General features: G+C 43.7%; 1 protein-coding gene across 1 annotated transcript in view; it reads right to left on the bottom strand.

The window, feature by feature from the left end:
• The window catches only part of mrc1a (mannose receptor, C type 1a), a 142,554-nt gene that overhangs the window by 85,635 nt on the left and 33,466 nt on the right, over positions 1-23,453 (bottom strand). Inside the window, exons 4-7 of the mRNA XM_055652940.1 lie at positions 17,942-18,106; positions 11,617-11,730; positions 10,730-10,873; positions 63-245 (exon numbers count right to left, since the gene is read on the bottom strand). Coding sequence (XP_055508915.1) covers positions 63-245; positions 10,730-10,873; positions 11,617-11,730; positions 17,942-18,106 — 606 coding nt within the window. The remainder of the gene's footprint in view (positions 1-62; positions 246-10,729; positions 10,874-11,616; positions 11,731-17,941; positions 18,107-23,453) is intronic.

The following is a 23,453-nucleotide window of genomic DNA, read 5'->3' on the forward strand; positions in this document are numbered from 1 at the left end:
AGGAAATTATTGAGTGTTTCTTCTCAAACATTGGTATCTTACAGAAATCATTTGGCACTTACAAATTCCAAGCTGAGTTATGATAAAGCTCTGGTCTTCAATATTTTGAATGCTAGCTAGATCTCCTTCCTTCTTTCGACAGGCTCTCAAAGACTGCTGCCATGTCTTGCGATTTCTTTGTAGAATATAGCAATAACCTGCATAAGATTGCCATCCATTTGGGCAAGCAATGGGTATATCGATAACTGAAAAAGATTTATATGACATTTGATTTATTCATTCATAGATTCGACACAAATTCAAACTATATGCCATCTATGAAATTCAAAATTAAGTGAAATACATTTTGCAAATCAGATGTCTGATTGCCATTTGTCATTCTCAGTTTTATTGTACGACATATTACATTTAATTATTTGATAATAATAATGTTACATGAGATGTATAAATGTGCTAATCTTTGTCAACCATATTTCTCAGTAATAGCCATCATAAAAATAAAAATTAAGGTACACTTGAATTTGGTGTCAGACTGGATTACTTATAAATTGGATGGTGTAGAACATGTTTATTTCAATGTAAAGTGAACTTATCCCAGAGTGAAACATAATAATAAACAATTATGGATAGATGATCTCTTCTCCAGAAATTTGACCAGGTAATTTCAGAGTGAATCACACATACACATCCCACTTAATTTGCACATCAGACACACATCGAAAGCCCAAATTAATGGCACTTAATAGTCAGCATGGAGATGTTTTAAAAAATGTCTATATTCTTCTTGATTCAGATTCAGATTCAGATTCAATTTTAATTGTCATTGTCAGTGTACAGTACAGAGACAACAAAATGCATTTAGCATCTCCCTTGAAGAGCGACATAGCAAACGATTTGAATTTAAAAAAAAATAAGTGTACGGGGGGGGGGGGGGGGGTGATTGGCAGTCACCGAGGTACGTTGTTGAGTAGAGTGACAGCCGCCGGAAAGAAGCTGTTCCTCGACCTGCTGGTTCGGCAACGGAGAGACCTGTAGCGCCTCCCGGATGGTAGGAGGGTAAACAGTCCATGGTTGGGGTGAGAGCAGTCCTTGGCGATGCTGAGCGCCCTCCGCAGACAGCGCTTGCTTTGGACAGACTCAATGGAGGGGAGCGTGGAACCGGTGATGCGTTGGGCAATTTTCACCACCCTCTGCAATATAGAGACCATAACGGTAAATTTTCACCACCCTCTGCAATATAGAGACCATAACGGTAAACCATATTCCAGAATTGGTGTCGCAATTGATAAATCCACCCACCAATCAGGAGGTTCCTGCCCCCATCTATGGAAGAGTCTGCAGTTCCCACATTGGCCTCAACAACTACCTCAGAAACCACCAAACCCCAGCGGCAACAAACCCCCTTGATCCCGAGGACTGCGCAAGACAAAAACCCAAGGTATGTTTGAAATGTTCAAGAACAACTTTCAACCAAGAGCAGACTTCTGTGGATGAAGTGCAAAAGGAACTTACAGTAGTTTAAAAAAACTGTGGGAGGGAATTTGGGTGTGATTCAAATCCTTTATGGATTGGAGCCAAGGTTTAGCAGTTTTTCTGGAGTCAGCATTGAATTTTTTTTTGCTTTGAAAAGCAGGCTTCCCTCTGACACAGATCCCATGCTCTATGATAAGTCTTTTCCTGTTTCCTTCCTATTTTCTTAGCAAGCACTGCTAATCTAGGTAGGGCCACTATTGATTGATCTGCCAAAAATGGTAGAACTATGTTCAGCTACAATTAGAATGCTTATGTTATGTCATGGGGGACCCATTTTTGAAAGGATATTGAAGTTTTAAAATAAAATATTGCACAGAACTTGTGTTCTCTGCATCTGGACTTCTGAACAAGTCCTAAGCTTTTTGCAAGTGCATATTGTTGCTGTACAACGAGACTGCAGTTTGAGAGCAATCCACGGGCAAAGGCTCAGGCACATTTCTCTGCATCAGCACTTTTAATGGAAGGGATGCAGCTCAGTTGTAGCCAATATTTTTTGTACCAGAATAAACATCCCATATGGACAATAGACAATAGACAATAGATGCAGGAGTAGGCCATTTGGTCCTTCGAGCCAGCACCGCCATTCAATGCGATCATCCACAATCAGTACCCCGTTCCTGCCTTCTCCTCATATCCCCTGACTGCTATTTTTAAGAGCCCAACCTAGCTCTCTCTTGAAAGCATCCAGAGAACCTGCCTCCACCGCCCTCTGAGGCAAAGAATTCCACAGACTCACCACTCTCTGTGAGAAAAAAGTGTCTCCTCATCTCCGTTCTAAATGGCTTACTCCTTATTCTTAAACTGTGGCCCCTGGTTCTGGACTCCCCCAACATCGGGAACATGTTTCCTGCCTCTAGTGTGTCCAAGCCCTTAACAATCTTATATGTTTCAACGAGAAATTTCCCCTCATCCTTCTAAACTCCAGAGTGTACAAGCCCAGCTGCTCCATTCTCTCAGCATATGACAGTCCCGCCATCCCGGGAATTAACCTTGTAAACTTACGCTGCACTCCCTCAATAGCAAGAATTATTCCTCAAATTAGGGGCCCAAAACTGCGCACAATACTCCTGGTGTGGTCTCACTAGGGCTCTGTAAAACTGCAGAAGGACCTCTTAGATTCCTCTTGTTATAAAGGCCAACATGCCATTCGCTTTCTTCACTGCCTGCTGTACCTGCATACTTACTTTCATAGACTAATGTACAAGGACCCCCAGATCCCGTTGTACTTCCCCTTTTCCCAACTTGACGCCATTTAGATAGTAATCTGCCTTCCTGTTTTTGCTACCAAATTGGATAACCTCACATGTCAGTGAGTTTGTGGAAATGGTCACAGACTTCATTGCAACAATAGTCGATAACATCGTCCCTACGGTAGGGATTAGCATCTTTCCTAATCAAAAACCCTGGGTGGACAGGTCCATTCGTGTTCCCTTGAATGTTCGCACCACTGCTTACAACTCTGGCCCGGCATCCGGAAATATGGACGACTACAAGATAGAGTCCTACCGATTGCAAAGGGAGGTGAAGGACGCAAAAAGGAGGTACAGGGACAGGATGGAGTCGCAGATGGAGCAGCGGGATACCAGACGCCTTTGGCAGGCACTACGGACTGTAACCAATTACCGGAGCAGCCCCCCTTCAACCGGAAGTGCCGGCACCTCCCTAGCTGAACTCTTTCTACGCATGATTCGAGACGGGCAACATCACCCTTAGCTTGCCGGCTAACAACAACACCGCCAGCTCGCTGGCTAGCAAGGCTGGAGAGAGGTCCACCGCTGGGGATGTACACACATTCTCGTTGTCCGAGCACAACGTGAGGGGGGCTCTGACGCGTGTGAACACGAGTAAAGCTGTAGGCCCAGATGGTATATCTGGGCAAGTACTTAAGTCTTGTGTTAATCAGCTAGCTCCGGTGCTCACTACAATATTCAACCTCTCCCTGGCCAAGTCCATGGTCCCTGCCTGCTTCAAAAGATCCATCATTGTACCAGTGCCTAAGAATGCCTCTCCAGCTTGTTTGAATGACTACCGACTGGTGGCCCTCACCTCGGTAGTCATGAAATGCTTCGAGAGGCTGATCAAGAACCACATCTGTGCCTTCCTGCCTCACAACATGGACCCTCTGCCTCAGAGGGCGGTGTTGAAGCGGGTTCTCTGGATGCTTTCAAGAGCGAGCTAGATAGGGCTCTTAAAAATAGCAGTCAGGGGATATGTGGAGAAGGCAAGAACGGGGTACTGATTGGAGATGATCAGCCATGATCACATTGAATGGCGATGCTGGCTCAAAGGGCTAAATGGCCTCCTCCTGCACCTATTGTCTATTGTCTATTGTCTATTGACTCCAAACAGATCCACGGACGATGCAGTCTCCCAGGTTCTGCACATCGCTCTCTCTTCACCTTCACGGCCAGAAGGTGAAGAGAGGATGTGAGGATGCTGTTCATTGACTTCAGTTCAGCCTTCAATACGATAGTCCCCTCCAGACTTGCTGAGAAGCTGCTGGAACTGGGGCTCAACACCTCCCTGTGTGCCTGGGTCCTGGACGTTCTCACTGCCAGGCCCCAGGTAGTCAAGATGGGAAGACATACATCGAACACACTCACCCTGAGCACAGGATCCCCCCAGGGTTGCGTCCTCAGCCCCCAACTGTACTCCCTGTACACACATGGCTGTTCAGCTCCAACTCCATAATGAAGTTTGCTGATGACACTGTGGTGGTGGGCCTGATCTCCGATAACGATGAGAAGGCCTACCGGGAGGAGGTGGCTGATCTGGCACTCTGGTGTCAGGACAACAGCCTCCTCTTGAATGTCATAAAAACTAAGGAGCTGATTGTGGGCTTGAGAAGGGCTCAACATCCGAGGACGTACACGCCACTGGAGATAAATGGGGCTACTGTGGATAGGGTGAGCAGCTTTAAATACCTGGGAGAAATCACAGAGGATCTGACATGGACATCACACACTGCCGCACTGGTGAGTAAGGCAAGGCAGCGCCTTTACCACCTCGTCCCCCTGCAGGACATATACATCAGAAGGTGCAGATTCAGAGCCAGCAACATTATGGGGGACCACTTGGCATCATTAAGCACCAGATACTGACACTGTAAGGGATCAAAATGGTGAAGAATAGATGCATGGACTATGTGGGGGGAGAGGCCTGGCAACAATGAGCTAAAGGCAAAGGGAAGCCAGTTTGCCAGATCAACTGTGCACGGCATTGCAGACTAATGTTGCACAGAGTGGACAACAATAGGGAAGGCTGGTATGGAGACAGAGCAGAATCCTAAGTACAATGTCTGACCTGCCTGGCAAATTGTAAAGATAGGGAATCCATCAACAGCCTCACGAGACTTTGTCTGGAGTAGAAAGGTCACTATTTCATCTCAGAAATAGCTATTTACTTTTGTGCCAGCTGGAATTGACAGATGCTTTAGTAAAACAGTCTGTGGCAGGCTCATAAAAATTTTTTGTTTGTTGCTCTGCTGCTGGGAAATGCAGTGTGGGCGGCGTACATAAAATAAATCAGGTACATGCAGGGATTGGGACTGAGACCAGGTCCAGGGGTCACAGATGACCCGTGAGCCGGAATAATGGTCAGGGAGCATAAGTGAGGTGAGGGAAAGTTCAGCCGATGATGATACGCAGATGATGAAACTGGAGGAGGGATGAAGGAGATTGGAGGATCCCAAAGAGTATTGGGTGTGTCCACTTGAAATAAACTGACTTGAGTACGATTCCTGGGCTAGTCTGCCAGCTGCTCTTTAAGCCAAACAGAGCAGACTTCACAATCTGCTTCCCAACAGAATCCTCCATGCATAAGCCCATCAGGCACAAAGTGTAGACACAAGGATATATGGATGGGAAGGGAATGGAGGGTTATGGTCTGAGCGCAGGTATATGGGACTAGGGGAGATTATGTGTTTGGCACGGACTAGAAGGGTCGAGATGGCCTGTTTCCGTGCTGTAATTGTTATATGGTTATATGGTTATAAGGAATATCATTGACTTTGCGCAATGCCATTGATGTCCCTGATTTTCGCTAATATTTTAGTTTTGAATTAATTTTGGATTGCTAAATAGGCAAAATAATGCGGTATTATCTGATACAATTTCCATAACGATTTGCACTTTGGTAAGTTGGTATTAAGTGCTAAACCAGTTTGATATTGGCATATTCCTTTGTTAATTTTAGTCATAGAGTTAGAGTCATACCATGCGGAAACCAATATGTAGAAAAACCGAATAGAGGGCAGGCCATCCTAAACTGGGTATTGTGTAATGAAGAAGGATTAGTTAGCGATCTTGCGCGAAGCCCCTTGGGCAACAGTGACCATAATATGGTGGAATTCTGCATTAGGATGGAAAGTGACACGGTTAACTCATATTAGGGACCTGAACAAAGAAAGTAGACTTTGAAGGTATGAGACGGGAGTTGGCTTGGATAGACTGGCAAAGGGTTGACGGTGGAGATGGGTGAACTCCAAAACTAAAACTGGGAAGGCAACCGTGGCAAATGATGGAAAAGGATAGTGTTACATCCAATGAAAAGGCATATAAATTGGCCAGAGGAAGCAGCAAACAGGAGGACTGGGAGAAATTTAGGACAAAGGGGTTAATTAAGAGGGGGGGGTGGGAAGAGCATGAAAGGAAGGTTGCAGGGAATATAAAAACTGGCTCTAAAAGCTTCTTTAGATATGTAAAATGGAAAAGATTAGTGAAGACAAATGTAGGTCCCTTAAGGGCCTGTTCCACTTGGGTGTCATTTGCGCGTAATTTACACTACATCATTTACGCGTCACGATGCACGGTGCGCATTACGCACGCATGGTGGGTGGTGACGTAGGCAGTAACGTGCGGTCGCGCGCGGCGCCCCAGGATTTTAGGATGTACAGAATCTTCGGGCGCGCAAATGATGCCCAAGTGAGACAGGCCCTTAACAATCAGAGACAGGTGAATTTATAATGGGGAAACAAAGAACTGGCAGAACAGTTAAACGAGTACTTTGGTTCTGCCTTCACTAAGGAAGACACAAACTATCTCCCAGAAATACTAGAGAACCGAGGATCTAGTGGGAGGGAGGAACTGAAGGGAATCCACATTAGTTAGGAAATTGTGTTAGGTAAACTGTTGGGACTAAAGGCTGATAAATCCCCAGAGCCTGATGGTCTGCATCCCAGAGTACTCAAGGAGGTGGCCCTATAAATCATGGATGTATTGGTGATCATTTTCCAATGTTTTCTCAACTCTGGATCAGTTCCTGTGGACTGGACGGTAGCCAATGTAGCCACTTTTTAAGAAATCGGGGAATTATAGACCAGTTAGCCTTACATCGGTAGTGGTGAAGATGCTTGAGTCGATTGTTAAAGATGTTATAGCAGCGCATTGGGAAAACAGTGACAGGAATGGTCAAAGTCAGCATGGATTTATGAAGGGGCAAAATTCTCCTTCACTAATCTTCTGGAATTTTTTGAGGGTGGAACAAGTAGAATGGATAAGGGAGAAACAATAGCCTTTGACTAGGTCCCACACAAGAGATTACATAGACACATAGAAATTTGGTGCAGGAGGAGGCCATTTGGCCCTTCGAGCCAGCACCACCATTCATTGTGATCATGGTTGGCCATCCACAATCAGTAACCTGTGCCTGCCTTCTCCAAATACACCTTGAGTCTGCTACCTTCCAGAGCTCTTTCTAAAGGGCCTGCCCCACTGCAGGGACTTAATTTTTACATTTGTTCACAACGTATGCTGGAGAGTGCTAATAGCCCTTGGTGTTGTCAACATCCACTGGACCCATTGAAATCTCCAGTTATCTGTTCTAACGCTGGCATGAATACCTCCAGATTACCAACTACTGACTTTCCTCAGCTGATGAATAAATCCTCCTGCATGTTGAAGATCACTTTAAAGGATGACTGAAAGTTGCAAGGGGGCTGAGTATAAACTGAGCACAGAATTGAATTGATTCATCACTTTACACTTTATGGAGCAGATCTTATTTTTCATCCACTGTGGGGGGGGAAAAAACCAACGTATAGGATGTTAAGGCCCTGTCCCACTCCGGTGACCTAATTTGCGAGTTTACAAGAGTTTTCCCCCGACCCATACTCGCAGCATGGTCGACACGATGTCCTAGGAGGTCTTTTTTTTTTTTTTTTTTGTTTATTTTATTAGAAGTTAATACAGCACAAAACAGTACAGTGGCGCCTAATTGTAGGTGCCAACTATGTAATACCGTAATCCATTCTATGTACAACCTCTAGTTTTATGTTATAAGAAAAAAGTAAGCAGATCAAGAAAAAGAAAGCAATAGAAAGGGGAAAAAGTGGAAAAATAGATGGCAGAGAGTAGAAAAACGTGAAGTGTGTATATAAAAAATAAAAAAAGGAAGAGAGAAAGGGGAGAGTAGAAATAGAAGAGAAGGCCCCTTAAAAGAGAATTTTTCAAATCTGTATTCGGAGATGTAGATCTATCCGCGTCATGAACTGAAATCGGCAATCCTTACGGCACCGCTGCATCACATGATTCCAAAAAGTCGATGAAAGGAGACCAACTCTTTAAGAATTGGTCATATTTATCTATTAGTCGGAGTCTCATTTCTTCAAGGCGTGCTATGTCCATCATATTCCTAATCCACATTTTAACAGTTGGTGTGGTTGTACTTTTCCAAAATTTAAGTATCAATTTCTTTCCAATTATTAACCCATAATTAAAAAAAACATTTTGATCTTTATTTAAATTGGTATCTTCACCTATTATTCCAAATATAATCCATTCCGTTTTGGGTTCTATTCTTGACTTGAAAATCTTTGTAAATATATCAAATATATCACTCCAGAATTTATTCAACTTTGTACATCCAACAAATGAGTGTGTTATATTAGCGTTTTGAAACAAACATTTATCGCATCTGGGAGAGACGTTTGGATAAAATTTGTTCAACCTCGTTTTTGAATAATATAGTCTATGTAATAATTTGAATTGAATTAAATTGTGTCTTGCATTAATAGAACAGTTATGTGTGTTCATCAAATATTTTTCCCATCTATCCTTCGAGATCTTTGTCATTAGCTCTTGTTCCCAATCTTCCCTTAATGCTTCTGTTGAGGGTGATTCTCTATTTAATATATTATTATAAAAGTATGATATTAATTTTTGTGAATCAGCCTTAATATTCATTGCTTCTTCTAAAGGATCTAAAAATATAGTTTGAAATCTATGTGTATGTTTCTTCATAAAGTCACATGTCCTAGGAGGTCTTAAAGGAGGAATTAAATGTGACATCTCCAAGTTTGCAGATGACACAATGCTGAGTGACAGTGTGAGCTGCAATGAGGATGCTATGAGGCTGCAGTGTGAATTGGATAGGTTGGGTCAGTGGGCAGAAGCATGACAGACAGCTTGAGAAGACAGTACTGATCTTGAAGTGAGCATCAGAATTTCTCACAGTATTTCAATTCAATTATACTTTATGGTCACATGTACCTAGGTACAGTGAAATTCTTTATTTTGCATACAATCCGGTAAAATATGGAATTCTCTGCCACAGAAGGTAGTTGAGGCCAGTTCATTGGCTATATTTAAGAGGGAGTTAGATGTGGCCCTTGTAGCTAAAGGGATCAGGGGGTATGGAGAGAGGCAGGTACAGGATACTAAGTAGAATGATCAGCCATGATCATATTGAATGGCGGTGCAGGCTCGAAGGGCCGAATGGCCTACACCTGCACCTATTTTCTATGTTTCCTATGTAATCATACAGCAGTCAGACCTCACCTAGGCAGTACAGGTGCAGTGCTTATTTACTGTATTTTCCAACATAATATCAACTTTGCATTCTAGATATGTATTCTTGCCTCATTTTGTTTTATGATTATTTTCTTTTCTTACCAGATGCAGTATAATGTGGATAAATGGGAGGTTATCCACTTTGGTGGCAAGAACAGGAAAACAGATTATTATCGGAATGGTGTCTGATTAGGAAAAGTGGAGGTGCAACATGACCTGGGTGTGCTTGTACATCAGTCACTGAAAGTAGGCATGCAGGTACAGCAGGCAGTGCAGAAAGCCTGCTGTTATGGAATTCTCCGCCAGAGAAGGCATGTTGGCCTTCATTGCAAGAAGATTTGAGTTTAGGAGCAAGGAGGTCTTACTGCAGTTGTAATGGTCCCTGGTTAGACCACACCTAGAGTATTGTTTGCAATTTTGGTCTCCATTCGAGGTAGGACATTATTGCTATTGAGGGAGTGCTGCGTAGGTTCACCCAGTTAATTCCCGGGATGGTGGGACTGTCATATGATGAAAGAATGGATCGACTAGGCTTGTGCTCACTAGAATTTAGAAGGATGAAAGTGTATCTTATAAAAACATATACAATTCTTAAAGGATTAGATGCTGAAAAAATGTTCCCGATGTTGGGGGAGTCCAGAACCAGGGGTCACAGCTTAAGAATAAGGGGTAGGCCATTTAGGACTGAGATGAAGAAAAACCTCTTCACCCAGAGTTGTGAATCTGTGGAATTCTCTGCCACAGAAAGCAGTGGAGGCCAATCACTGGATGTTTTCCAGAGAGTTAGATTTAGCTCTGAGGGCTAAAGGAATCAAGGGATATAGACAATAGGTGCAGGAGTAGGCCATTCGGCCCTACAAGCCAGCACCGAAGGGCACATAGGGAAAAAGTATGAATGGGGTACTGATTTTGAATGATCAGCCATTGAATGGCGGTGCTGGCTCAAAGTGCCAAATGGCCTACTCCTGCTCCTCAGCCCAACCTGCCCACTATGACCAACATGTCCCTTCTACACTATTCCCGCCTGCCTGCATTTGGCCATGTCCCTGTAAACCTATCATATCCATGTACCTCTGTGTGAAAGGTTACTCCTCAGGTAACCTCTCATTACATCTTTCCCCCCTTCACTTTCAACCAATGTCTACTAGTTCTTTATTCCCCTACTCCGGGCAAGAAACTCTTTGCTCCTACCTGAGTTCTTCCTCTCATGATTTTATATACCTCTATAAGATCACCCCAAATCCTCTTGCACTCCAAGGAACAGAGTCCTAGCCTGCTTAACCTCTCCCTATAGCTAAGTGCCTTGGGACCTGTCAGCATCCTGGTAAATCTTCTCTGCACCCTTTCCAGCAGTACTTTAGTGTTAAGAGCTATAAATTCTCTGATTTTATATGCACAGTTCAACATACCTTGCGATGGAAGGGTCTTTGATACCGTGGTGTCACCTTGACAAATATATCCCAACTTCAGATGGCAAGCTTGGCTCTCCCATTTCGATGCCTGCGATGGATTCAAAACCACACATGTATCCTCTCTGGCATATGACGGATGACCTTTGACCCAGAAAGAAATATAAAACTGTTAATGTTGGCACATGAAGAATTAAAGTCCAAAATATAATATTCCAATTAATGCGCAGAATAAGTCATCCCTGGGACAATATCACTGCAGTTTAGTTTGAACTTCAGTGCAAAATATAATGTGTAAGGTTGTCATGGAAGTGGTCAGCTCAGCCAATGATCATTCAGTTCTACAAGCAGATCGGCATCTGTGAAGACAACAGTAAGTTTCAGATACAGTATATGCTCTTCAGTGCATTGATTTATTAATTTAATGCGCTCACTACAAGTATTATTCATCTTAATTGGAATTTGAGACGAAGTGCCCAAGGGGTAGAATCCAACTGGAGCTAGTTATCAAGGCAACAGTTTTATGGGGAGAAGGCAGGAGAATGGGGTTAGGGGGGAGAGATTAGATTAGATTAGATTCAATTTTATTGTCATTGCACATTTCAGTGCAATGAAATGGTTTAGCCTGCAGTCATAACATAGAATAAATAACAAAACACACACTCAACACAGTTTAACATCCTTTATTTATTTAACATTCTTATTTAACATTTACGATAGCTCAGCTATGATTGAATGCAGAGTAGACTTGATGGACTGAATGGCCTAATTTTGCTCCAATCACTTATGACCTAAACCTCCATCTCCATGGACTCCAGGGATCATTAAAGCAGTGCTATATCTTCCATTTCTTCTAAGACTGAAACATATATTTTGCAAATACTTACCAGGAGCCCAGTTCAAGTATCTGAAGGGGCTTTGGTCACTCCATTGCCACCCGCTCTCGTGATCTTGAGTACTGAGTCCAATCCAGAGTGGTGTTTTTATTGCATTCAACAGGCCTGAATCAAAGAAAGATGCATTCCTTAGAACTAAATGTTACTCGCAACATGCAAAACACAAAGTTCTGGAGGACCTCAACAGGTCAGGCAGCTTCTATGAAGGGAATGGACAGGTAACATTTTGGGTCGGGACACTTTTTCAGACTCAAGATTTGCTTTCCTTTTTTGTACAATGATGGTCCTTCAAAAGCATTTTACTGACAGAACAAATAAATTAATTTGAAGGGTTCTCTGGCTGAGTTGTAACTACATGACCCAATATAACACAACATTGGCATTTCAACATGCCTTACCGCAAATCCCTCATGATAGAATAGTTAGTATTTTCAATATTCCACAGGTTCCAGTTGTAATGTCACTTTATGTCCACTAATGAACCAAGTAGCATCTTCTGTGCAGAAACCATTAAATATCTGTCTGGAAATAGATTCATTGATAGGATCATTTTGATCCGTGCAGGTGAACAATACAAACCTGCAGTAGTGATTGAAAACCTGATAGAGATTTAGCAGCAAGCGCGACCTAACGTGGTCGCTTGAGCCGTACGGCCTCGCGGGGCCGGTCCCACTTCGATCGCCGGAGCCATGTGGAGTTGTGCGGGCTCCGAAAAACTGACAGTTCAAAAATTCCGCGCGGCAACGGCCTGCCGGCCCGCAGCCACCTCGACGCCGTACACACTGCCTCGACGGGCATATGCAGCGTCTCAACACCGGACGCAGGGTCTTGATGCCGTACGTCACGTGCGAACTTCCCGCGGACTTCGCTCAAACTTCACATCACTCACTCGACCTCCGCGCGGCCACCGCTTCCGGTTTGGTCGCATGCAGTTTGCCGCATGCAGTCGCATGCTCGTGGGACAGGCCCTTTAGGCATGCATTGTAGAATGGGTCAGCTAAAAACATCATAATTATAAAGCATGAATCAACATGCTGTAATATTGACAAGATGTTTCTTTGTTTCATACTTGCACATGGTTACAAGTGAGAGAACCCAGCTTCCACTTTGGCAAGCACAATTGACTGTCTGGGATAATAATGATAGCTTTTTGATCTATGCAGACTTACGAAGGGTTTGACAGATTACAATGGGACTTACTTAAGTTAACTCATGGCCTTCCTCTTCTTGGACATATGGCCCATGTCCCTCTTTTCTGTTCCAAACCGTGCAACCTTTGAAATGTGGTGATTGTACCTGCTTGTACATCTCCAGCCTCCTGCATGCCAGTAAGAACAATCTCCCATTATAACCAAAGCCTTTCATTCCAAGCAACATCCTGGTGAAACTCTTCTGCACTCTTTCTAGTGCTGCAAGATCCTTTCTTTAAATGGACACAAAATGCTGAAGTAACTCAGCGGGACAGGCAGCATCTCTGGAGGGAAAGAATGGGTGATGTTTCAGGTCGAGACCCTTCTTCAGATGCGAAACATCACCCATTCATTCTCTCTAGGGATGCTGCCTGTTCAGCATTTTGTGTCTATCTTCGGTTTAAACCAGCATCTGCAGTTCCTTCTTACACAAATCCTTTCTTCAGTGCGGTGGCAGGACTGCACATAGTATTCCAAGTGTGGCCTAACCTATGTCTTGCATTTAACTGCAGTTTCATTGGTCAACTCTTACGCTCAATAACCTGCTTATGAAGAATGCCTTCTTCACTGTCCTTGTGTCGACATTTTCAAAGAGTTATGAACCTGCACCCCAAGGTCCCTCTGTACATTAACATCAACGTCATTTATACATATATCACAAACAGTAGATGTCCCAGCACAGATCCCTGCGGATCAAAGACGTCCTGCCTGAATATTGTCCTTCCACCGTCACCCTTTGTCTTAGATCAGTAAAGTTGTTCTAAACCCATATGATCAAGTAACTGTTAATCCCATGCATGTCAATCTCCTAACGTGAGGTTGACTGTCTTATAATGCTATGGGTAGGAAAGAACTGCAGATTCTGGTTTAAATCGAAGATAGACACAAAATGCTGGAGTAACTCAGCGTGACAGGCAGCATCTCTGGAGAGAAGAAATGGGCGACGTTTCGGGCGAGACCCTTCTTTAGACAGATGTTAGAGGAGTGTGCGGTCCAGAAATAAAATGTAGGTAGAGACAGTTATGCCCCTGTCCCACTTGGGAATCCTGAACGGAAACCTTTGGAGACTTTGCACCCCACCCACGTGCGGTTCCCGGAGGTTTTTGTCAGTCTCCCTACCTGCTTCCACGGCAACCTCCGGCAACCACCTGCAACCTCCGGGAACCGCACGGAAACCTTGGGCGGGGAGCAAAGTCTCCAGAGGTGTCCGTACAGGAACAGGGGCATAACTGTCTCTACCTACATTTTATTTCTGTACCGCCCACTCCTCTGACATCAGTCTAAAGAAGGGTCTCTGGAACTCTCTGCCACAGAAGGTAGTTGAGGCCAGTTCATTGGCTATATTTAAGAGGGAGTTAGATGTGGCCCTTGTGGCTAAAGGGATCAGGGGGTATGGAGAGAAGGCAGGGATGGGATACTGAGTTGGATGATCAGCCATGATCATATCAAATGGCGGTGCAGGCTCGAAGGGCCGAATGGCCTACTCCTGCACCTGTTTTCTATGTTTCTATAAGACTGGTCGGAGAATTGGGAAGGGTGAGGAGATGGAGAGAGAGGGAAAGCAAGGGCTACTTGAAGTTAATTCTATGGATTTGCTCTACTTCTCTTCTTAAATAAAGGAACAACATTAGATATGTTCCTGTCCTCCTGGACCTTGCCTGCAGCTAGACAAGACGCAAAGATCTTCATCAAGGCTCTTGTAATCTCCTCAAGATTCAAGATTCAAGATTCAAGATTCAAGATTCAATTTAATTGTCATTTGGACCCCTTGAGGTCCAAACGAAATGCCGTTTCTGCAGCCATACATTACAAACAAATAGACCCCAGACACAACATAATTTACATTTTACATAAACATCCATCACATTGCTGTGATGGAAGGCCAAAAAAAAAAAAAACTTATCTCTCCACTGCACTCTCCCCCCCCCCCACCCCCCGATGTCAGAGTCAAAGTCAAAGCCCCCAGCTGGCGATGGCGATTGTCCCGCGGCCATTAAAGCCACGCCGGGTGATGCAAGGTCGCACACCGGGTCTTGGTGTTAGAGCCCCCGGCGTGCGCTCGCAGAGTCCCGCGGCCATTCCAAGCCGCGCAGGGCGGTGCTGTAAGGCCCCGCTCCAGGAGCTCTTCGAGCCCGCAACTCGGGCGGGAGAAGTCGCCGTTGCGAGAGCCCTGAAAAGCGGTCTCCCTCCAGGGACCCGCGGGCTCCCGGTGCAGTTGCAGCCTCCGAGTCTCTGGAGGTCGGGCCACAGCGGCAGCAGCGCTCCTCCACCGCTCCACCCGCTCCGGACTCGGCCAGCTCCGCGACAGTGACGGTGAGTCATCGGCACCAGAGTCCCCGGTCTTCTCCTGTTGGAGGCCACTCCTCGTTGCAGCCCCAACGACAACGGAGACCCGACAAAGAAAAGGTCGGGTCTCCCGTGCAATTTCCTCCCTGAATAACCTGGGATGGGTCCCATCAGATCTGAGGATTTATCTTTCAAGAGACCCAACAACGTAATCTCAAACTGACCTTGCATATCAGTATCCTCTGCATTCACTGATAAATTTGCAAGTTTAAGTAATAACATAAGTTGATTAAATCAAGCGCTGATTGTCATGGAGTAAGAATCCCATATTGAGGAACTTAAGTGGATGTCATATTGAAACTAAATCAATATTCCAAGGATTCCACAGTTTTGTGAAATGCATGTTAAAAACCCCAGGTAAAAACATCTTGCATCAACATTGGAAGGACCAGAAGAGGTGGGATAGATTTTTGTCTTTCTGTGTAACAACTACAGGTTGCAGAAGAACAGAGTTCATGTGGCATTTACCACTAAAATAGCATGTGCGATATAGAGTTTGTAATGAAGTCATTTCTATGGAAGCTGCAAGAAAGGACAACTCCCAAGTAAAGGCTTTCAAAAACCTTCAGGCAATACCAAGTCTGCAGTAATTCTACTCAAGTTAGAGTTTGTTCCACAAAATGCTGGAGTAATTCATCAAGTCAGCTGGTATCTGCAGAAGAAATGCATAGGTTTCTGAAGAATGATCCTGACCCGAAATGCTGCCTATACATTCCCTCCATGAATGCTGCCTGACACAACTGAGTTACTCCAGCACTTTGTATTTTGCTGAAGATTCCAGCATTTGCAGTTTCTTGTATCTCTATTCAGGGCAAGGCTCACTGTTCGTGAGAGTGGAAGTTTGGAAGCTGGACGTAGTGCGAACTCCATCATCAAGTTCGCCGACGACACCACTGTTGTGGGACAAATCACTGATGGTGACGAGTCAGAGAATAGAAGTGAGGTCGACTGATTGACCAAATGGTGCCAGCACAATAACCTGGCTCTCAACACCAGCAAAAGCAAGGAACTAATTGTGGACTTTGGAAGGGGTAGGATAGGGGCCCACAATCCTGTTTATATGGTGGAAAGGGTCAAGAACTTCAAATTCCTGGGCGTGCATATTTCCGAAGATCTTTCCTGGCCCCAGCACACTGATGCAATTATAAAGAAAGTACATCAGCGCCTCTACTTCCTGAGAAGATTACGGAGAGTCGGTATGTCAAGAAGGACTCTCTCGAACTTCTACAGGTGCACAGTAGCAAGCATACTGACTGGTTGCATCGTGGCTTGGTTCGGCAACTTGAGCGTCTAGGAGTGGAAAAGAATGCAGAAAGTTGTGACCAGTGCCCAGGCCATCATCGGCTCCGACCTCCCAACCATTGAAGGGATCTATCGCAGTCGCTGCCTCAAAAAGGCTGCCAACATCATCAAGGACACACACCATCCTGGCGGTAGACACTTATCTCCCCGCTGCCATCAGGTAGAAGGTACAGGAGCCTGAAATCTGGTTCATCCAGGTTCAGGAACAGACTCTTCCCCACAGCCATCAGGCTATTAAACGCACCATCAAACAAACTCTGAACTATAACACCTTATTGCACTTTATCTGTTTATTTATGTGTGTGTATATATGGTCAATGCTATATAGACACACTGAACTATTCTGTATTTATGCTTACAATACTCTATTGTGCTGCAGCAAGCAAGAATGTTATTGTCCTATCTGGGACACATGACAATAAACTCTCTTGGCTTGACGACTTGACTTGGTGATCCATTCCAGAGCCCATGTGTGGCTTTAATTGCTACTCCTGAGATCTTGTAACCACTGATTTCTTCTGGAACTCCGGGGATGATAAGACGGCCTCCATGACCACACAAGCTTCCATCATTCTCACTATAATCTCTCTGTTGCATTGAAATTTAGAATTAGAAACAAGAAGCTGAAAAATCTGACCAAAATAAAGAAAAGAAAATTATGAATGTCAGATAAAGAGCCTGCCCCCCGGATATCAGCAGTATATTCTTTATACAGATGACAGCACCGAGGCACATTAGTCAAATAGAGGCAGTGGAATTAATTTCCATGAATTAATCGGAGTTAGTGACTGGTGAAACAAACGGTTTCTCAGGGTATTCTAGTGCGTGTAATGGAATGCTTTTGTTTGATGATTTTAACAAAACATCTCAGTATTCAGTATTTACTTTCATGTCATTTTAACTGTACTTACATACACAGATGAAATGAAAAAAATTGTTTCTCAATCAGTTCCCGTCAGTGCAGTTAATAAAAACAGAATAAATACAATTAGCTTTAAAAATTAAAATTACCATATCTAGAATAGGCCTAAAAATTGAAATAGAAACAGACATTCAGACCGAACAGTGGCTTTGCTTTAACAGGTGCCTAGCTGTCAAAGTGTGAGCGAGGTTAGATGTGTTGGTGAATGATGTATGGGGAGGGGACACAGTCCGTTAACCAGTCTTATTGCCTGTGGGAAGAAGCTGTGGAGCATCCTGCTGGTTTTGCAGCTGATGCTCCTGTACCTCTTCCCAGATGGCAGAATGGAGAAGATATGGTGTGATGGGTGATAGGGGTCCTTAATAATGGAGATGGCTCTGCGGATGTTCCGCTTCTGATAGATCTCCAACAGGAAAGGGAGTGGAACACCAATGATCCTACTGGCTGTCTTCACTATCCTGTTAAGTTGGTTTTGCTCATCTCTCGGTAACTGCCAGAATCTCTCTCGGTAACGGCCAGAATTTCTCATCTCTCGGTAACTGCCAGAATTTCTTACCTGCCAAATATGCCTGTGTGTGCAATTCTGTCACGCTCATCAAGTCCGAATTTTGCTGCTGACAGCTTCTTCGTGCCTCGTGCCATGTTAGAGCTGATTCACCGTTGATCTGGTAACATTTGGTCGATGAAGGATCTTTAGTCCACAAAGATTTGCAGAGGTCAGCTATAAAACAAGCAGATTTTATTATTAAATATATGTCCCTCTGGACAAACTTTAAATAAATGGATAGCAAATATCTACAGCACTGATTAATGTGCATCAAATGGAAAGGTATACACAAAGCTGCTAATAACTTTCAAAATCGCTATTTATATCAGGATAAGCATGGTCTGGACTCATTGACATAATCCTTATAGTGAATGGCAACAGTTCTGAGGCGAAATTATGCCATTTAAGTTTCAGTTTAGGTTTAGATAAAAAGCTATGTTTTGCACGCTATCCAAATCAAATCAGATAATACTCATTATAATGGACCATTGTGGGGAGGTTTGGTGTCTATTATTACTGATTGTCCGCAAGGTATTCGCCCCAACCACCTGGCGGTCACTTCGTTTTCAAATACTAATTATTTTTAACAATTAAAAATGTTTCTTGTTACTACAAGCTAAAATAACTATAAGCTGTTTGTTACCCTTGTTTAATAGAGTATCATTGTATGTGTCGATTGAAGCAATTGCTGGTCTATGTCAATTACCCCCCCCCCCCCCCCCCCCCCCCCCCCCCCCCCACGCAGTGTAACTAGCAGCCTGTGTTCTTAAAGAGACAATGGTGTCTGGGACTCTCCATCTACTATTACAAAATCAGCTATAAAGGGTAGACTGTACTATGCCTAAATAGAACAAGGGTAGACTGTACTATGCCTAAATAGAAGCAAGTTGTTCCCAGTTGTTATCAGGCAACTGAGTCATCCTACAACAACAAGAAAGCAGTGCCGGACTACTCTCTACCTCTTTGGTGACCCTCGGACGAACTTTGATCGGATTCTAATGGCTTTACCTTGAACTATTTGTTATTCCCCTTATGATGTATCCATAGAAGGGCAATATCAGGATGGAGGTTCCGTGCATTGGCGGGAGAAGAGAGGGCGCCAGGGGCAAGGAGGAAGGGGGCATTAGGGTTCCTGTCAGGCTCACTACTTGAGGAGTCTGAGGGAGCGGCAGTAGTGGTTTCCTCTACCCACTGCACAATGGAACAATGCTGAGATAAACATTCCAACCTCATCACATATGTCAGGGTGAACTGTGAACTGCGCACCACTGCTTAGACCTGCAGAGTGAAGGTTCACAGAGAAAACCTTCCTTCAGGCAGTGGTCTGAGTTCTTTACATACACATCCCCTGCTTAAATATAGAGAAATTTATGTTTTGCAATTTAAATAATTGGAGCTGGGAGTCATCTATTGATGTGTTGTGATATGTGTTGAGCCAGTGGATCTGCAAAGCAGGATGTGAAGATATTTAAGCTCATTTATCCTTCAATCGTTACCACTGGGATAGAACATCCATAATCCAGTGGAAGGGTTAATTGGTTTAGTTTAGTTTCATTTATTGTCACGTGTACCGAGGTACAGTGAAAATATTTTTTGTCGTGTGTTATCCAGTCAGTCGATGATTACAATCAAGCTGTCCACAGTGTAACATATGCAAGATAAAGGGTATAACATTTAGTGCAAGATAAAGTCTAGTAAAGTCGATTGAAGATAGTCTGAGGGTCTGCAATGAGGGTGATGGTAGGCTAGGACCACTCTCTAGTTGGTGATAGGCAACAGAACCATCCTATCATTAGTAGGCATAGCTATACGGTAAGAGAGGGAAATACAGTGATGTGCGGGGTATGTTCTTTGTTACAGGGAGTGGTGGGGGCGTGGAACGCAGGATGGTGGTGGTAGCAGAAACAACAGAGGCGTTTAAGAAGCTTTTAGATAGGCACATGGATTTGCACGGAATAGAGGTATATGGACCTCTTTCAGGCAGATGAGATTAATTCAGCTTGGCATCATGTTCAACACAAACAATGTGGGCCGAAGGGCCCGTTCCAGTGCTGTACTGTTCTATGTTCTGTGTTCTAGGCAACCCACAATGACAATGCTTCTCCACTCATCTGGGAAATAAGGCTGTGGATCTGAGTAAGGACATCCCTCCCGTCACCTGCATCTTCCTTCTTCTGATGCTCTCGATCACCATCAAAATCATTTTTTTTTTAAATTGTGCTGCCTCAGGAAGACGGCATCTATCATCAACGAACCTTACCATCCAAGCCATGACCTTTTCATGCTGCTACTGTTGGGCAAGAGATACTGAACCATGAAATCCCACACCAGTTGGTTCAGGAACAGCTACTTCCCTATAACTATCAGCTTCTTGAACCAACCTGCACATCCCTCATCCTATCTTCTACCTTTGCAACTGAATAGTACAGACCACCTTTTGCATTACCATGGACTTGTTTTCCAATTGTGCTTTGCACTAATGTCATGTTACTATTTGAAAAGTCTTTTTTGTTTTAATGTATTTGTAAAATGTATATGTCATTAATATATAATTTATGTATAATTTATGTTTCCGTGTGTTGTCGGAGTCTATATGCCAGCTATGTTGTTGTAAGCAAGATTTTCCATTGTACCTGTACCTCACCGTACTTGTGCATATCAAAATAAACTCGATTTGACTTGATTTTAGTAACTTAGAAACATAGAAAATAGGTGCAGGAGTAGGCCATTCGGCCCTTCGAGCCTGCACCGCCATTCAATATGATCATGGCTGATCATCCAACTCAGTATCCTGTACCTGCCTTCTCTCCATACCCCCTGATCCTTTTAGCCACAAGGGCCTCATCTAACACCCTCTTAAATATAGCAAATGAACTGGCCTCAACTACATTCTGTGGCAGAGAATTCCAGAGATTCACCACTCTCTGTGTAAAAAATGTTTTTCTCATCTCAGTCCTAAAAGATTTCCCCTTTATCCTTAAACTGTGACTCCCTTGTTCTGGACTTCCCCAACATCAGGAACAATCTTCCTGCATCTAGCCTGTCCATCCAACTTGAGTTTGATTTAGTAACATGTAATTATCAAAAATGATGACAAAATTGACACTAAAATTTAGGATTCAAATTTTGTAAAATATGTCAAAATCAAAACAGATTTTGTAAAATATCATTTAACGTTGTGGGCATTGAAAATGGGGTGAGGTGGAGGAGTGGGTAAGGATGGGATTTGTAGAAATTTACATCACAATACCATTGTTACACCATAAGGTTTTCTGGCAGGTTGACCCTGGATGGAATATAGCATCGATTTACCAGAATGCTCATTAGGCTGAAGGATAAAATAGATCTGGCAGCGACAGTGGAACAAATGAGTTTACATTTCAGGGCCTGATCATTGATCAAATATTCTATTTGTTCTAACTATTACTCGAATGGATAGGTAATGTTTCAGGTCAGGACCTTTCTTCAAACGAGACTCTTCTTCAAGTTCAAGTTCAAGTGAGTTTATTGCCATGTGTCCCTGATAGGGCAATGAAATTCTTGCCTTGCTTCAACACAACAGAACACAGTAGGTACACAGTAGGTATTTACTACAAAACAGATCAGTGTGTCCAGATACCATAATATAAATGTATACACACATGAATAAATAAAATGATAAAGTGCAAATAACAGATAATGGGTTATTAATAATCAGAGTTTTGTCCGAGCCAGGTTTAACAGCCTGATGGCTGTGGGGAAGTAGCTATTCCTGAACCAGGCTGTTGCAGTCTTGAGTCTTCAGGAAGGTAGCAGGGAGATGAGTGGGTGGCCAGGATGGTGTGGGTCTTTGATGATACTGCCAGCCTTATTGAGTTGGCGACTGCGATAAATCCCCTCGATGGAAGGAAGGTCAGAGTCAATGATGGACTGGGCAGTGTTTACTACTTTTTGTAGTCTTTTCACAGTCGCTACCTCAAAAAGGCTGGCAGTATCATCAAAGAAAGGGAAAGGAGGTGGGGTAGCTTTGCTGGTTAGAGAGCAGATTAACGCAATAGAAAGGAAGGACATTGGCTTGGAGGATGTGGAATCGATATGGGTAGAGCTGCGAAACACTAAGGGGCAGGAAACGCTAGTGGGAGTTGTGTACAGGCCACCTAACAGTAGTAATGAAGTTGGGGATGGCATCAAACAGGAAATTAGAAATGCATGCAACAAAGGTAAAACAGTTATAATGGGTGACTTCAATCTACATATAGATTGGGTGAATCAAATTGGCAAGGGGTGCTGAGGAAGAGGATTTCTTGGAATGAATGAGGGATAGTTTTCTAAACCAACATGTAGAGGAACCAGCGAGAGAGCAGGCTATTCTAGATTGGGTATTGGGTAATGAGGAAGGGTTATTTAGCAGTCTTGTTGTGTGTGGCCCCTTGGGCAAGAGTGACCATAATATGGTTGAGTTCTTCATTAGGATGGAGAGTGACATTGTTAATTCAGAAACAAGGGTCCTGAACTTAAAGAAAGGTAACTTTGAGGTTATGAGACATGAATTGGCCAAGATAGACTGCCGATTGATTCTCAATGGGTGGACATGCAATGGAAGGCATTTAAAGACTGCATGGATGAACTACAACAATTGTTCATCCCAGTTTGGCAAAAAAATAAATCAGGGAAGGTAGTGCATCTGTGGATAACAAGGGAAATCAGGGATGGTATCAAAACAAAAGATGAAGCGTACAAATTAGCCCGAAAAAGTAGCCTACCAGAGGACTGGGAGAAATTCAGAGACCAGCAGAGGAGGACAAAGGGCTTAATTAGGAAAGGGAAAATAAATTATGAAAGAAAACTGGTAGGGAACATAAAAACTGACTGCAAAAGCTTTTATAGATATGTGAAAAGAAAGAGATTAGTTAAAACAAATGTAGGTCCCTTGCAGTCAGAAACAGGTGAATTGATCATGGGGAACAAGGACATGGCAGATCAATTGAATAACTACTTTGGTTCTGTCTTCACTAAGGAAGACATAAATAATCTGCCGGAAATAGCAGGGGACCGGGGGTCAAAGGAGTTGGAGGAACTGAGTGAAATTCAGGTTAGCCGGGAAGTGGCGGCTGTCATTCTACTCAACAACGTACCTCGGTGACTGCCCAATCACACCCCCCCCCCCCCCCCCCCCCCCCCCCCCCCCCCCCCCCCCCCCCCCCCCCCCCCCCCCCCCCCCCCGGACACTTATTATTATTTATTCAAATCATTTGCTATGTCGCTCTTCCAGGGAGATGCTAAATGCATTTCGTTGTGTCTGTACTGTACACTGACAATGACAATTGAATCTGAATCTGAAGTGGTGTTAGGTAAATTGAATGGATTAAAGGCCGATAAATCCCAAGAGCCAGATAGGCTACATCCCAGAGTACTTAAGGAAGTAGCCCCAGAAATAGTGGATGTATTAGTGATAATTTTTCAAAACTCTTTAGATACTGGAGTAGTTCCTGAGGATTGGAGGGTAGCTAATGTAACCCCACTTTTTAAAAAGGGAGGGAGA

Source organism: Leucoraja erinacea, chromosome 2 (assembly GCF_028641065.1).
Source record: "Leucoraja erinacea ecotype New England chromosome 2, Leri_hhj_1, whole genome shotgun sequence".
Lineage (NCBI taxonomy): Eukaryota > Metazoa > Chordata > Chondrichthyes > Rajiformes > Rajidae > Leucoraja > Leucoraja erinaceus.